Source organism: Engystomops pustulosus, chromosome 4, assembly GCF_040894005.1.
Source record: "Engystomops pustulosus chromosome 4, aEngPut4.maternal, whole genome shotgun sequence".
In the NCBI taxonomy this organism is placed as follows: domain Eukaryota; kingdom Metazoa; phylum Chordata; class Amphibia; order Anura; family Leptodactylidae; genus Engystomops; species Engystomops pustulosus.
Genome location: NC_092414.1, coordinates 208,539,650 through 208,555,460, shown reverse-complemented (window position 1 = coordinate 208,555,460; position 15,811 = coordinate 208,539,650). Strand labels below are relative to the sequence as shown.

The 15,811-nt window shown below is 41.4% G+C and overlaps 1 protein-coding gene across 3 annotated transcripts in view; it reads right to left on the bottom strand.

The window, feature by feature from the left end:
- Positions 1 to 15,811, bottom strand: part of LOC140128232 (A.superbus venom factor 1-like) — a 177,922-nt gene that overhangs the window by 51,360 nt on the left and 110,751 nt on the right. Inside the window, exons 1-10 of one of the 3 annotated variants that reach the window (XM_072149787.1) lie at positions 11,625 to 11,716; positions 9,947 to 10,133; positions 8,051 to 8,213; positions 7,050 to 7,120; positions 5,707 to 5,792; positions 5,519 to 5,601; positions 3,812 to 3,899; positions 3,570 to 3,672; positions 2,014 to 2,134; positions 1,576 to 1,691 (exon numbers count right to left, since the gene is read on the bottom strand). In XM_072149787.1, coding sequence (XP_072005888.1) covers positions 1,576 to 1,691; positions 2,014 to 2,134; positions 3,570 to 3,672; positions 3,812 to 3,899; positions 5,519 to 5,601; positions 5,707 to 5,792; positions 7,050 to 7,120; positions 8,051 to 8,213; positions 9,947 to 10,133; positions 11,625 to 11,689 — 1,083 coding nt within the window. In that variant the 5' untranslated portion in view covers positions 11,690 to 11,716. Of the gene's footprint in view, positions 1 to 1,575; positions 1,692 to 2,013; positions 2,135 to 3,569; positions 3,673 to 3,811; positions 3,900 to 5,518; positions 5,602 to 5,706; positions 5,793 to 7,049; positions 7,121 to 8,050; positions 8,214 to 9,946; positions 10,134 to 11,624; positions 11,717 to 15,811 lie in introns of those variants that run through there. The other 2 variants (XM_072149785.1, XM_072149786.1) reach the window with 2 other exon arrangements.

The following is a 15,811-nucleotide window of genomic DNA, read 5'->3' as shown; positions in this document are numbered from 1 at the left end:
GATAGGCTTATACTCGAGAATATACTGTAAGTTGAATTTGTATTTGAGTCGGAACTGTATATTTTCAAATAGTAACGTCAAAGAATTTTTTTTTCCCCAGTGACAACACTTTAACACTTTTTGTTGTAAGTCAGGTGTCCTGTAAGTCAGGGACTGCCTGTACTGTCCAACGTTCATATCAGACTCATGGTAAGCCGCAGCATTGAGGACACACTCAGGGAAAGATATTCGAAACAACAAGCTGATATTTAAAATGTGTTCCAAGCAGTGAGCATTGAGGAAGAAAATTAAAATGAAATTATATCTACATTGAGGGCGTTCAAAAATCTCTACTTAAAACAGGCCCTGGCCTGGTGGACAAAAACTGCTCTTGAGTAACATATTTCTCAGAACTGAATAACTAGAAGCCTTAAAACAGCAGTCTTGAACAGCCATCTTAAAATTCCCCCTTAGCCCTTCAGCACCTGTATATACTAAGTGGCTCTGTTCTCTTAGGCCTCATTAACATCTGGGTGCATGAGGTGCGAGCACCTGACCGCGTGAATGTCCCCTTAGTAGATCGGAAGCAAACTCCACCAATTTGGACCTAAGACCAGATCTAATCTGGGGGAGTTTTTTTTCTATCGTCTCCGCACTAATATAGATACATACACTCACCATGAGGTCAAATGGCATGCCAGGCTTGGAAAACTTGGAAGGTTTTTGTGTAGAGGATTTTGTATGGAGACCACACAGTAAAAAATTCTCTACCTCAGATTTCATGCCTCTGCCTGCCCCAGCCTGTCCCGATTTCTGCCTTTTCCATTCCCCGACACACCCAAAGAGGCAGAGAAGAGGTCGAGAAGGCATATTAAATATGCCCTAGCCATGTTAGAAGATGGCTCAAGAGTGGATTTTCTTGGAATTTAGATTTTTTTTTCGACCTTCCCTCAGGGCACATGCTTAATTTTTCTCTGCACATGGAACAATAAAATACAGAATTTCTCTAATTGCAACTGTTTTGAAACTGTTCATCTTACACTAATGGGGCACAGTAGAGTTCACAGAAAGTGCATTGTCCAACGATCATGCACTGTGCCGCGATTCACTAAGATCATGCGCCCGATATCCGGAATCCCCCTCAGGTCCAACGGAGTTCCCCTTCTTTTTTGTGGTGCAACACAATTTGAAAGTTAAATCCGGCACTCATTCCAAAAAAGTCAAACAAAAGTGCCCTCTGCAACCCCTAGTAAATGAGTGGTTGTTTAAGATCTATAATATCCCCAATCATCTTATCCACGGATCTCTAATTTTTTAAGCAGTAAAAATACTGATATGACAGTTCAAGGCGCAAACAGAAGAATTTTAGGATCGTTGGAAAACACTGGATCCACGTACATATGAAATCTGGATCATTCCAATGTGGAAAATAGTTTTTTCTAACAAAAAAATATATGTCAGAGTTAAGAGAACTGATGTAATGAAAAAAAAATGGAAAAAGGGGAATTTTTATTTTTTTTGCTCGGGACTTTCTCTGATAATAACACAATATAATATTGTAAAACACGGCATTATAACTAAAATCCTTACACTTACCATAAGGTCAAATGGCATGCCAGGCTTGAAAAACTTGGAGGTTTTTGTGTAGAGGATTTTGTATGGAGACGTCACAAAATAAATATTCTCCAGCTCAGACTCCAGCAACTCACTGCCTGGAAGAGAAACGATTATATAGTAGAGGATTATTAAAGAGGTCTTCCCTTTAGGGAATTTCTTATCCACAAGATGAGGCGTAAATGTCTGATCACAGGGAGCCAACTGCCATTGTGTATGGTGTTTGACACTACATAGTGGTATTATTTAGACCATGCATGGGGTTGTAATTTGGGTTTTATGATAATATAAGATTCCATCTTCTTCCTTTTAGACAAAATAAGCAAGACAATATTTTCTCATTTGGCTCCCAATAATGCAGGATTAGATATATTCTGGATAAATGGAAGATTGTGGAGATACAGTATTAGTATCACCTACCTGAATCTGTAATAACAGTGACAGACACATATAAGGTGTACTGTAACATGTCCAATTCTTCTTTAAAATACTTCACCAAGTCTTGTCTTCTCAATACAGTAAAACCTTCACCATCGGTGATCTGTTTCAAAATAGAAATAACAAATACCATGTGACATTGTGCCAAAGTTTTCAGAATGTGGATTAGGTGATATTAATTTTACTCTGTGTTTTGTATGTGTGAACAGCAGCTTAGGTTTCTGCTGTAGGTTCCTCAGCACCAAGCCCTGTCCAACAGGGATGATCCAGGCAACTGCTGGGGGCGGTGTCCAGGAACCTTTTTTAAATAGCTGCCCAGTTCTATTAAACCTACTCGTAGCTTCCTCATAGTTACTCAACACCAAGCCCTATCCAACAGGGATGATCCAGGCAACTGCTGTGGGCGGTGTCCAGGAACCTTTTTTAAATAGCTGCCCAGTTCTATTAAACCTCCTCGTAGCTTCCTCATAGTTCCTCAACACCAAGCCCTATCCAACAGGGATGATCCAGGCAACTGCTGGGGGTGGTGTCCAGGAACCTTTTTTATATAGCTGCCCAGTTCTATTAAACCTCCTCATAGCTTCTCCAAATTTCTGTTTATTTTTACTTATGTTTCCAACATCTGTTACATTTACTTAATCTCTTTGATTCAATTAGATTCTGTGCTTTGCCACCATCTTGGTTTTGACCCAGTTCTGTCCAAGCCTGCTTGTTTGTCTGTGTCTATTGTTTGTCCCTCTGTATCCTTGTGTGTAAGCCTTTTGGTCTCTGGCTTCATGTTACCCGTCTGCTGCAGCATCTAGCAGCTGCCAAACGAAGTACGTTTTCCCTATCAACTTGCAGAGTCTCTCAGGGTTATTTAGCAGGTTCCTAGATGTGCCTTTATCAGGTATATTTATCGGTATATTTGAGTATACAGGGTCATAGCCTGCAGGAACACTGTAGGGTGGGTTTGCCACTGCTTACCCAGCCCAGGTGGTGGTGCTGTTTTTTGGACAGGTATCTGATATACAGTGTATGCTGGGTGCCTACTATAGACTTCAAGGGGGTGGCCCTACTTCATGGAGAACTGCTTTGCATGTGCTGCCCTGAATACATGGATAAATATCTGCCATATAGGTAAAGAGATACAATATCTCTTTCGAGGCAAGATGAAGCGCTAGGATAGCGCGAAACGACTCGTCCCTCTAATCCTCACCCCCGTTTTTTCCTGCTGTCAGCTGTCTCTCCCTGTGAAACAAAATATTTTTTAAAGAATATGAAATAAAAGAAAAAGAAATTTTAATGAAAAAACAGTGAGTGCCGACTATTTCTCTACTCTTTTGATGTATGCCAGATGAAAGACCTTCTCTTTTGTTGATCAAGTCAGAGCACCGTATATGTTTTTTCTCCAGATCGGATGGACTCCATGTAAAAATATCATCGTTAACCCCACAATTTAGAGGGTGTAAAAAGTGTATATAGGAATTCGAGGATATGAGCAGTGCCCCTACATTTTTTCTCTTTTCTTCAGTGATAATTAGATACAATATCATTACCTCTATTCTTCTTAAGGTATCCGATAGACTGGTCTTCTCATTGTCTCTCTTGATTCCAAAGAGAACAAAGGCCTTGCCATTTACAGGTTTACCATAGAGATAACTAGAGAGAAATATAATAATCTTTTACCACCAGTCTCATTAGTGATGTTTCCATAGATGTCACCGATGCTCCACACAGAAACTTCCCAGACGCATCTATTTGTAACCAAATTTCGAACCAGCCCAATTCCTCCACTTACTTTGCCTCTATGTCCACCCTTAGCTCTTCATCTTTAATGTGAAAGAATTTCTTACTTGTAGTGATTTTTATTTCAAAACTTGGTAGAACTGAAATAAATGTAAAATATGGCATGAAATTAGTATTTGTAATGATTTGCAGTACAACAAGTTACCACTGGGTGTGAAGATTATAGCTGACATATCACAAGAATATCAATGTAGAGATTGAAGAGGCACTGATAAGTGGCCTTGGTAGTGGTGGGGTGTGTGCTGCAATGGGTACAGGAAGTGGGGATTTAGCTCTAATCAATGAATGGACAAGTTCAATGATAATAATAATTAAAAATCATATGGCCACTTCAACCCATGATATATTTTATTGTACATACTGACAACAAGATCTGCACATGGGGAAGGGAGGAATAACAAGTTATTCCAAAGGTAGCAGCAACAGCCATCTGTGTTTCATGGAATCAGAAGAAGTCTTGAAATTCTAAATGGCCAACTACCTTTGGAACATCTTATTAGGCTATAAATGCAGAAACAGAGACATTGTGCCTTTCCCAGTCCCCTCTACCTATTTGCCTCACTCACCCTAGATGGTAGGGGGAAAGATGTTCCCTTTCTGTGCCAAAATGCAAAACATGGAAATGAAGACAAAACAAAACAAACAAAGAAGAATATTCACCAGATTCGGGTCACAACAAAAGGGCTAATGCAGTACAGAATCTCAAGGCAGAAGGGAAGTCTGATTACAGGCATAAGGTCAAGATACCAGAATACAGAGATCAGAGTCTAGGTCCCCAAAACGATTGGAACACAGCTCTAACAGCAAAGGAGTGGAATGAATGGATGGAGAATGTGTCCGCAACAGCGTGTTCACTGTTAATAAACCGGAGGTGATTAGCAGGAGTGTGTGCTGCACATCAATCCAGTTATTTCGCAAACATAAAATACTAATCGCAGTACAAGTTTCAGAGTGAAACTTATGAAAGAATTCAGTACATCCTCAGCTATACATCATGGAGAGAGGATGGCGCCGACCAGGGATTGAAGACTCCTAAAGGGGTGAGCACCAATTACTTCTTCTTAGTAAAAAGACTTAGGGACAAAGTCTTTCCACTACCAGGATTTTATAGTTTGACACTAAAAGTGTTTTCCAGGTACTACACTGCTTGTTTTGCTTTTCGTGGGTAAAGAAAATATTTTCCAATAACATTAAAGAGAATTATAATTTGATAATGTTTTTTTTATTTAGGTATTCTGTCCTGACAAACTCTAGAATATTCTTCGTATTTTTCTATAGGAAATAACAGGTGGCTTGCAGAAGCAGTCATTACTCTTCTGGTATCAACAGTATCTGCTTTCTTTTTTTAGATGTATTTAAGGATGGGAAATTGATATAAAAATCTCTACAATGGGGTATTTCCACAACAGATCCTTATCTTCTATACACAGGATAGTAGTTAAATATCAGACTGCAGTGGATCCCACCACTGGGACCTCCAGTAATTATGAGAATTGGAAGACAGACGCTCTCCTGGCTCCTTCTGCAAATTACAGTAATGACCAATGTTCTTATATGACTATTTTTCCACTCACTTTCATAGGAAAACTGGATATCATAATCAAGATAATTTACATGGTTTGAGCATCAAAACAGGAGGATGAAGTGATTATCTAGACTTTTCAATTGTTACACCTAATTACTTCAATCCTATTCTTACCATATTCCTTCACTTCGAATTGGGCAGTAAAATTCTGTACTGCGCTGTCATCAAACTTTGCTGATATGGTCCATATTCCCAAACTGGAAAATAAAGGGCAAAACTAGTCATTGCCTTTATTATCAACATTACAATCATTGTCCTCATGAAAAATATTTGTTCCTCTATTCCCATGGTTTGTCTCTCACCTTACAAGATCAGAAAGTGCGTAAGTTAAGGGAGTGATTCCAGTTGATTGTATGAGATCTCTTTTGACCAATACATTCTCTGGAGTCTATGAAGAAAATAGAATATTTTAATCATATAGTTTTGGTCAAGATTGTTTGTCAGGCGTTATGGTCATAATAGAAATGTCCAATTAGAAAACATATCAAGGCGAAAACCAGGCAGGATGACAACTGCCACTGGCACCTGGTGGTGGCCATATATCTAATAACTGTGCTGTGTGTAAGTGCATGGGCCACTATCCTCCACACCATCTCCCAGTACAATACGTGGTACGCTAAGGTGGCCAGTGCTGCTTTGTAGCCACTGACCACGCCTGATGCTACCCACATGTTAGAAATTGTACCACCACAGTAGGTGCATCCTAGCACCTAAGACAAATAATTCTTCTAGATAAAGTATTAGACTATTCGAAATAATATTCTCTATATAGACGCACTATGTTAGTGTGGAACCAATAGCTTCATAGTGGAGTAAATTTTCATCTCAGACTTTATACAAATCAATGTGGTCCCCCCCATCAAAACTGGAAAACTTTGGTTAGACCATAAAGAAGTGTAATTTTTGGCAGACATTGGATGTTACATAGACCTCTGATGAAAATCCCACCCATGGGACTTCTATATGGAAAAGAGGTCCCTGACTCAACAGCCAATACTGCACATGTGACAACATCTTTCAGATACTTTCCCAGCATTATTTTTTAGTTTTATTTCTATAGCTGTTAAATTGGGCATAAAATGACTTACTGTAATTTTTGGGATAAGTCGTTATGATTTCTCAATATCAAATCTGCATATGTTTTGTTGTATTTTTTTGCATGAATCCAATACATGAAGCAGTATCAGAAAATGAGCCGAGAACAAAGAATAAATATGCCACATATCCGAAAGAGATATCAATGCCAACAAGAAAAGAAGGATATTTATATAAATGGTTGATAAATTTCTGTATAGTTACAACAGATATCAATCTTTGTTCTACAAAGAAAGCAGCACTCCGTATCCATGTGAATAAACATTTCAATGGTAGGGAGTGCTGCTTTTCTGTATTGGATTCGTTAGATTTTGGGTCTTGAGCTGGACCTTTGCAAGCCGCCTGCACCTACATTGGCTTTAATCCACTTTCTCACAGTGCCGCCCTTTACCTTTGCTCTCTTTTTTGCATGGGTGTAACTGTTTGCTGTTTTGATATATGGGGGTGAGCACAATTTTCACTTCTTTATTTGGGGTAAAGCTAAATTGCTAAGAACACAACATGTACATCTTACTACTATGACATATACAGGAGAAAAATTCCATCTTACCAGGAACTCGATGATCACTGATTTTCTTGTTGGATTGAGATCCGGTGTCATGGTAAAAAGCCTGTATAAAACTTAATAATAATGAAGAAATAATTATACAAAATATGTTTATATATTATCACCATTTTGTTAAGGTATATTCTGATTATTCCTTCTGTAAGTGAAAATTCTGTATATACCTTGATATTTCCTAGACCCAATGCAATATCCTAACATTCTCCCACCTACTGTACATTTCTATATAATTTTTACCATGTACTTCTAAGGACAAGGCTCTGTAGTATTCAAAGTTGTATCAACAACCTGTTTTTTGCCCGTTTTTCGAAAGAGGCCCTACCCATGTCCACCCACTCCACCTGCTGCTCCGGCCCTGACTGCCCACATTTGCAGCTTTAATTTTACTGCTTCTATGCCAGAAAACAGAAAATGTCTCCACCACTACACCTATCCTGTATATATGGGGAAAGCTCACTTCTATTATTACCTTTATACCTCTATCCCACAGGTCTTTATGCCAGTGTATGACAAATCCCCCCCATAGTTTCCCACCATAATTAGGACATCAAGCTTATAAGAATATGAGGATTCATCTATAACATTCTCTTAATAATATTAATTCGTTTACGATTTTAATAAATTTTGTGTCCCGGGCACCCCCGCGATCCATAACCCGGATCGCAGGTGCACCCGTGCCCCTCTCTGATGCCTCGGCTCCGCTCCCATTGACTTAACTCTCCATGCTCCTGCTCCCATCCGGACTAGGCCCCTTGCGCGGCGGTACTTCAAGATTTAAAGGGCCAGCACACAGGTGATTGGCACTGGCCACTTCCAGGCCTACATTTAATCCGGCGGCTCCCATCAATCCCCCTGCCGATCTTCAAGCCATTTCCCTCAATAGAAAGCCCTCCTGTTTGGCCACAAGTTCTACACAGGGGGAATATATTTCATTCATATGTCACTCTCATTCCCTTCTTGTCTCCCTCTTAGTTAGGTGTCTGTACCTCTAGATCCCGGGGTGTAGATGGGTTTGTCGGTCTGTATGAAGATGAAGCCACTTTGATAAGACACCAGGACAACTTTCTCCAGGGTGCAAACTGGTGACTTCATAGAAACGTACACAAACTGCTTCTTATTTGGGTCTTTTTCCAAATTATCGGAGGGAATCTGTAGAAAACAAAAACGTTATCATGTTGCGGTAGAGATATCTTGATGATATTGTTAGAGGTACAAATTATAGGGAAGTCTCTCAATGAGAAGCGAGTCATACTCCATAATTTATGGTGATTTTGCTGGGAATCTAAAAGTTTTTTCCAGTTTAAATGAAAATTGCATTTTCTCAAGTATATAGTATATAGTATTTTGCTTACTACCTTATGATTAAGTAAAAATACTGCTTACCCTGGTCACTATGAATTCCTTCATCTGTATTTTGGGTCTGACACAGGAGAACATTTTCTGTGTTGGCCGATCACCAGCCATGTGTGTGAGGAGCACTGGATGACTGATCAATGTCCTTTCTATGCCCTTTCTATGCATAATATGGGCTGCGCATGGTTTAGCTACACTACCCCCCTATCGGTTGCCCCCCCCCCCCCGACATACTAACGCAGATTATGTTCTCCTTCAGTTAAGCCCATCCGCAGGTCCCAAGAAAGAACAATAGGCTTTATGGGAGCCATCTAAGGAGACTTGTGACATGTGAGCTATTTTGCACATGGTGTGAAGTGTGAGAATTATAAAAATGCTTAATTTTTTCTATTTTTTGCACAAACCAAATTCCTCCATTTACCTGACAACATACCGGTCAACCAGGGTGATAAAAACAATAGTCGAGAATCAGAACTCTTTTAAAGGACATCTACCATCAGATATACTAATGATAGATGCCAACAACAAAATGCTTGCTACCCTGTCTAAGGAATATCTATTTGATCAATCCTGGACTGTCTGTATTTTACATAAATACAACTTTATAAAAATTATGTAAATTTGTCTGAGGCATTCCAGCCGACGTCTGGCTCCACAGCGATATAATATATTCACACCCCTCGCTCTCCAATATTCCCTCATCCTACCTGCAGAGCCACAGGCAGCCAGCATCCTCACCGGTTGTCTGCAAGACAGCGCTCTGTGAGCAGGACCAGGGAGAACAGTGAGAGCGAGGGGTGTGAATATATTATAAGGAAGTGGAGCCAAGAATATGGGGAGAAGTTGGCCACAGGGCCTCAGACTCATTTACATATTTTTATAAAGTCCTCCCAGGAAAAAAATATCATCCCTCTAGACAAGGTATTGAGCATTTTGTTGAGGGCGTCTACCATCAGTAGATCTGACGATAGATTGTCTTTTAATGCACGCCCATCCATTTATACTAATCTCATTATGCAATTCCATGCGCTTATATACAACTGAAAAATACATGACTAAAAGAATCATCAGCATGAACACATTTGGTCTGTTATGAACTCTGTAGAAGATACTTTTGACACAGCTCTGAATCATAGATACGTTGCCATAGGCTTGATTTAACCTTGGCATAAGATCGGTAGTGGGGGGGCTTTGTTGCTTAAAAAGGTGTTCCTAGGTGAAAGCTCAGAGATTGAAAGTGGACACTTTAAGAGCAATAAGAGAGTGATGGAAGTTTCCTAGAATCAGATTAATAGATTGGGTCTGGGTATTAGTCATGGAAGATCAATTAGATTTGGAAACTCATGTTAGAAGTAGAAGTAGTTGTAGAGTGATCATGTCATGGAATAATAAGTGTCTCCCATTATGGTAGAGATAATCATGACTGGTGGCCACCATAAGGAACCACATGTTATCATTGTACAAGTGCAAGTAGAGGTAAGTGAGGTGCAATGATTATGTTACTTTTTCTCAAGAAATTGAGATCTTACCGTAAGCTTAACATTTCCGAAGAACTTGCTAGTTTGATTCACAGAGACTTTGCTGGTGGTTAAAAAATATGTCCTCCGGGGAAAGTCCTGGACTGTGATGTCCGCTTCAAACTCTGCTCCCTGTCCATCTACTATAATGGTCTCTTCACTGTCCACACGCAGCACATTGGGTGTTATCAGGAGGCATCTGGTGGAAGAAAAACAGGTCCTCAAAGAAGTTTAGGTGTTTTCCTAGAAATAGCAGAACTCTGGTATTGAAAGTATTATCCCAAACCTCCCCTTGAACAAGAAGAAAAGTTTTTAAACATATATAACATGTCATGAGCCAACATTTCTATAGAAAACTTTGAAGCATCACTGTGTGAAAGATAGATTTAAACAAATCTATAAAAAGAGTACCGTATTTTCCGGACTATAAGACGCACATAAAAACCTAGGATTTCCTCAGAAATCCAAAGTGCGCCTTATAGCCCGGTGCGCCCTATGTATGGAGGAGGGCAGCGGACCCTACTTACATAGGTCCCCGCTACCGGAGACCGCAGATCTCCAGCGGGAACTGCAGACCACGCGGCACGAACAACAGGCGCCATAGCGCAAACCAACTTCTGCCGCGTCGGTCTGCAGTTTCCGCTGGAGATCTGCTGTCTCCGGTAGCGTGGATCTATGTAAGTAGGGTCCGCTGCCCTCCTCCACCTGAACGGACCCCCTTCCCTGGAGACCGCTCACCTCCTGCCGGGTCGGTCTCCGCTCCGTTTACCTGCCACGCCCCCGGACCTCCGCCATGCCCCCGGACCCTGCGCCTTATAGTCCGGTGCGCCTTATATATGGAATTATTCCATATATAAGGCGTTTACTATTAATGCGCCTTATAGTCCAGTGCGCCTAATGGCCCGGAAAATACGGTAGTTGGAGCGGCGCTCACCATAACAGGTCCAATGTTCTTCTTTATTTTGTAAACTTACATGAACAAGTTAGTACATTACAATGGGAAGGGAGGATTTACCAGATATCACAAAATCAGCAACGACAGTTTCATGTTACAACGCGTTGCACACACAAACCGGAGGAAGCGTTGTAACATGAAACGCCCGTTGAGGATTTTGTGATGTCCTGTGAGTCTTCCCTCCCCACCCTGATGTACTTATTTGTTCATGTAAGATTACAAAATAAAGAAGAACATTGGACCAGTTAGGGTGAGTCCAACTCCGACTGCTCTTTCTATGGATTTTTTTTGGCTTGAACCTGTATCACTGTTTGTGGATCAGATCACAAAAGTTAGTTATTGAGCTCCTCTGTTACCTGTGCATATCAGGGACATAAAATACTACATGGTTGTATAAATGCTGGCAGTGGCCACTCAGCCTTATTGATTGCTTGAGATAAAAAGATAGATCAGCATGCGAAAAGAAAAAGGAAAAAGAACTTCTCACCCAAGACTTCAGGAAATATTTGTAGAACCTTAAGCTCTATTGTTTTTTTTTTAATTTTGTTTGTTATGAAGAACAAAACAATAGAAAAATTCCAAAATACAAAAACATTGCTATTTCCCTTACACGTTATGTGCTCTTGGCTAGATGTGTAGTGTAAATTTGATTTACAGAGCAATAAGAAATTTATGTATCTGGCTCTGTAAATCCTTCATATGAAGTAACTGATTACAGAGTCCGGCTCTACTTACGGTTGATCTGCATAGGATCCAATGAGTCCATATAGAAGAATAAGGCACAAGGCTCCAAACCTCATGATGCTGCCTGGAGGATGTGCTGCCTTGTAGACCTCAGAGGGGGGTATTTATTGAGTCGTATTTAGAATAAATTACCTCTTTAATCAGTAACAGGAGAGAATTAGAGGCTGATGTTTGGCAACAATTGACTGATGGTCAGGGACACGGATATTTATTTCAAAGGCAAATACACAGCTCCCGCATCAGAAGTCATTGCATAATACAGAGGGAGTAAAAAGGCAAAATATATAGAATATATAAAATTACAGCAAAACAGAAAAGTCAGTGTGCAATATACCTATATATCACAGCCAATGCAGAAACCAATAGCTATAGGAACCACCCTAGAGCTGTAACAATAGAGGGGTCCACCAGTATTATAGGAAATCTACCAGCAGAATCCATCATGATAAACCAGGGACATTACTCATAGATCAATGTAGATCCAGGTACAGTGACGGTGGTATCTTCTTATCCATGGCCTCCTCCCTTCTAAAATCAACTTGTAAAATTATGCTAATGAGCTTGAGGGGCTGTCTGAGCCTTTCTGTGATCTGGCTTACAGACTGTTACACTGTCTCACCTTCCCCTCTGCTCCATCAGCAGTTGTGCAGGGAGTGTTCTTGAGCCAGTTAACTGAGGAGCGCTTCCGCTTTTGCTATGCGCCTTGGAGCATGCACAGTCGGATACTTCATGACTACACCAGCTATGCCAATTGTCTTCACTGCCTTACATGGAAGCTACAAGTGTGGGCTATTTTTTGCAAATGAAAAAAATTCAGCCCATTAAATTTTCCAAATTCCAGCTGAGTATATTTCACCTAAGTATGCATATATTTAGCTGATAACTAGTTTTGAGTGGACCCGAAGCCCGGACCTGACCTTGAACTTCATTCTGGATCAACTTCCCCCCTTTAGTGCCCCTTTAGGTTCACTAAAGTACCAATCCAATTCACTCTGGAAAATAAATCAAATAGATGGAAAAATCATTGAACACACCATTAGTTGGAAAATCATGACGCCAGCTTAAATCTATCAGTGATTAGAAAACAATCCTTCCTCTTAGTGGGCTGGTACATGTGGTGGCTTATTTGTCGTACCTACCAAGGTGCTACAAAAGAAACATCTAAAATCAGTTACCTGTTTCTCCCCACAAGACTTCATACAGAGGAGTGAAAAGAATTATCAGAAGAACCAAGGACTTCATGTGGAGAGTGCCGGAAAGATCTGGAATCAACAGGGACAATACAAAGTAATTGTCAGTGGACCCACTGTACCACCACGGACGTAAGCCGACACCTGAGTCTAAGTGGCACCCGGTTTTCACCAGGGCATGCTGCAAAGCGGGTTAGACTTGCTGCGGCTGGGTACCACCGGGTAACTCCACAGGCGAAGAGGCAGGAGGTCAGGACAGGTGGCACAGGAACAGAGTCAGGTACGAGGCAGAAGGTCAGGGCTGGCAGCAGAGAAGCAAAGTCAGAAATGGAATCGGGGTCACAGCGGGAAATCACTATAAACGCACAGGACAAGCTTTTTCTAGGGCCCTAGGTGCAAAGATCTGGCAGGGGACACAGGAAGAGGCTGGAAATCTATCAGGGCAGGCAGCCGGCCACCACCAATTATCTGCGTGCTGGCCCTTTAAATGTAACAGAGCCGGCTCATGCACTAGGAGGTGGGGATGCGTATGCTGGAGTGCGGGGACCAGTGCTGAAGCTAGGGACGGTAAGTGAGGCTGGTTCTCGGGGCACAGGGAGGGACATGGGTGCGCCTTCAAACCGGGACATGTGTGGCAGTACCACCCGTGACAATAATGCACATGCCCTCCATGGCTTGTATTCATACTCACTATGCAAAAAAGAATTTAAAAAAGTACAAAAATGCAAGTGGGATGGCCTTTAGGTTTGAGACCACATCCTCTCCATCTCTATGTAATAAAAACACAGTCCTGTGGATAGATTCATATATCACATTTAAGTAGGTTATATAGTAAGGGCCTAAAAAAGATTGAAGCGTAAATAAAGCTCATGTCTTTCATTGCAGGCGCACCCGTGTGCCTCTTGTGATTATCTGTTGTGACCTCTGCTTTCGTTCCTGACCTTGATTCCTTACCGCCTGTCTTGACCTTTAGCTTCAACCCCGACTCTGATCCTGTGCCGCCTGTCCGGACCACCTGCCTGACCTCGACTCTGATTCTGCCTGCCGATTGTGTACCTCGACTGGACCACCACTGCGGGCAAAGCTGCGCCTGTGGAGCGATCTGGTGGTATCCCACCGCAGCAAGTCCAACCCGCTTTGTGGCGGGCTCTGGTAAATACTGGGTGCCACTTAGACTCCCAGGTGTAGGCTTACATCATGGCTCGCTGTGGTTCAGTGGGTCCACCACCACCGACCCTGACAGTACCAAATAAAACAAAGAGCAGATCTACCAGTCTTATCTGAACCTTGTACCAATAATCTCTCTGTCCCTACATCTATATACGACCAATCCCCTGTGTTATTATACATTACCGCACCCCTCTAACCCAGTGCAAATATCTCCTTTAGTTTATGATACCTTCATTAGGTGGCATTAATCTGTCCAAGTATAAAATAAAAATAAAGAGGTGAATAAAAACATTTTCCCAAAGACTCCCCTCCCTAACTGGACGCCCAAGGCACAGGTTCTTGTGTGCCTAGTGGTAAATATGGCCCTGACTGGGAGAATATAATCAGATCCAATACAGAGACCAGTATTGAACTCCTGGATGCCACAATAAACACCAAGCGTATGATTACATTTCAGTAACTGTGTTCAATACTTGTTCTATGTAATTACACATAACCTAATTAATGGACATCTATGATGTGATTTCTTACCAGCGAGGATTAGATTAGTTGTTATCTACATCTACTGATAATTTCATGCCAATAACACATTTAGAAATCTATTTAGTTCTATACTTAGTTCACCTGATTTATGTGACTTGGTTCCATTTAAACAAATCCCAATTTGGACTTTTGCCTGTACATAAACCTAAGTTCTACCTTTTTGTGCTGATAAATGAGATCAACTCAGGGCAATGTACATGGAGATAAGCTGCTGTGCCCTGTTTTTCATTGTCTCATAACTTTTCATACTCTTTTGAGTCTTTTGAGGCCCCTAATTTTACCACAAAAACCTGGTAAAACCTATATTTTTTTTATTCGAGTATAAGCCGAGTTTGGGTTTTCAGCACATTTTTTTGTGCTGAAAAACTAGGCTTATACTCGAGTATATATGGTACATTAAAAAACAGTGATTAGTGATGAACAGTTCAGATCAGTAAAGAATTAAAGGGGTTTTGCACACATTGATGTGAAGACCAATCAAACTGTTGTTTGGGATTCGGTTCTGAGTCAGGGAAAAGAACCAAGCTGCAAAAGCCAATCAAGCAGCATGCAGCCCCTTTGCAAACATAGGTATGTCCTCTGTAGGTATACATGTGATTGGTCGGACTGAAACTGTGACAGTATAACAGTAGAGTTACATGTACAGGCACCATTACACACAGGAGACAGAGTTAGAGAGAGTTTGCTTCATAATGTCAGTCAGATAGGCACGGACAGTAATTACTAGACATGAGCGAACATACTCGTCCGAGCTTGATGCTCGTTCGAGCATAAGCGTACTCGTAACTGCTCGTTGCTCTGACGAATACTTCGCCCGCTCGAGAAAATTGCAGCTCCCGCCGTTTTTATTTTTGGCGGCGAGAAACAGAGCCAATCACAAGCCAGGAGACTCTGCACTCCACCCAGCATGACGTGGTACCCTTACACGTCGATAGCAGTGGTTGGCTGGCCAGATCAGGTGACCCTGGGATAGACTAGCCGCTGCCCGCGCTGCTCGGATCATTCTGTGTCTGGATGCCGCTAGGGAGAGAGCTGCTGCTGGTCAGGGAAAGCGTTAGGCTGTTCTATTAGCTTACTGTTAGACAGGAGTGATTCTACAAGAACCCAACAGCCCTTGTTAGGGCTAGAATAGCGTTATATTTTCTTTTTTTTTGTTTGTTTGTGGCTGGGTTTGCTGACACTAGTAGTGCAGCTAGTACCATATTGTGAGGAATTTGCAGGGAGACTTGCGAACGTTCTATTTAGCTCTTAGTGACACACACATCTCAAACACCT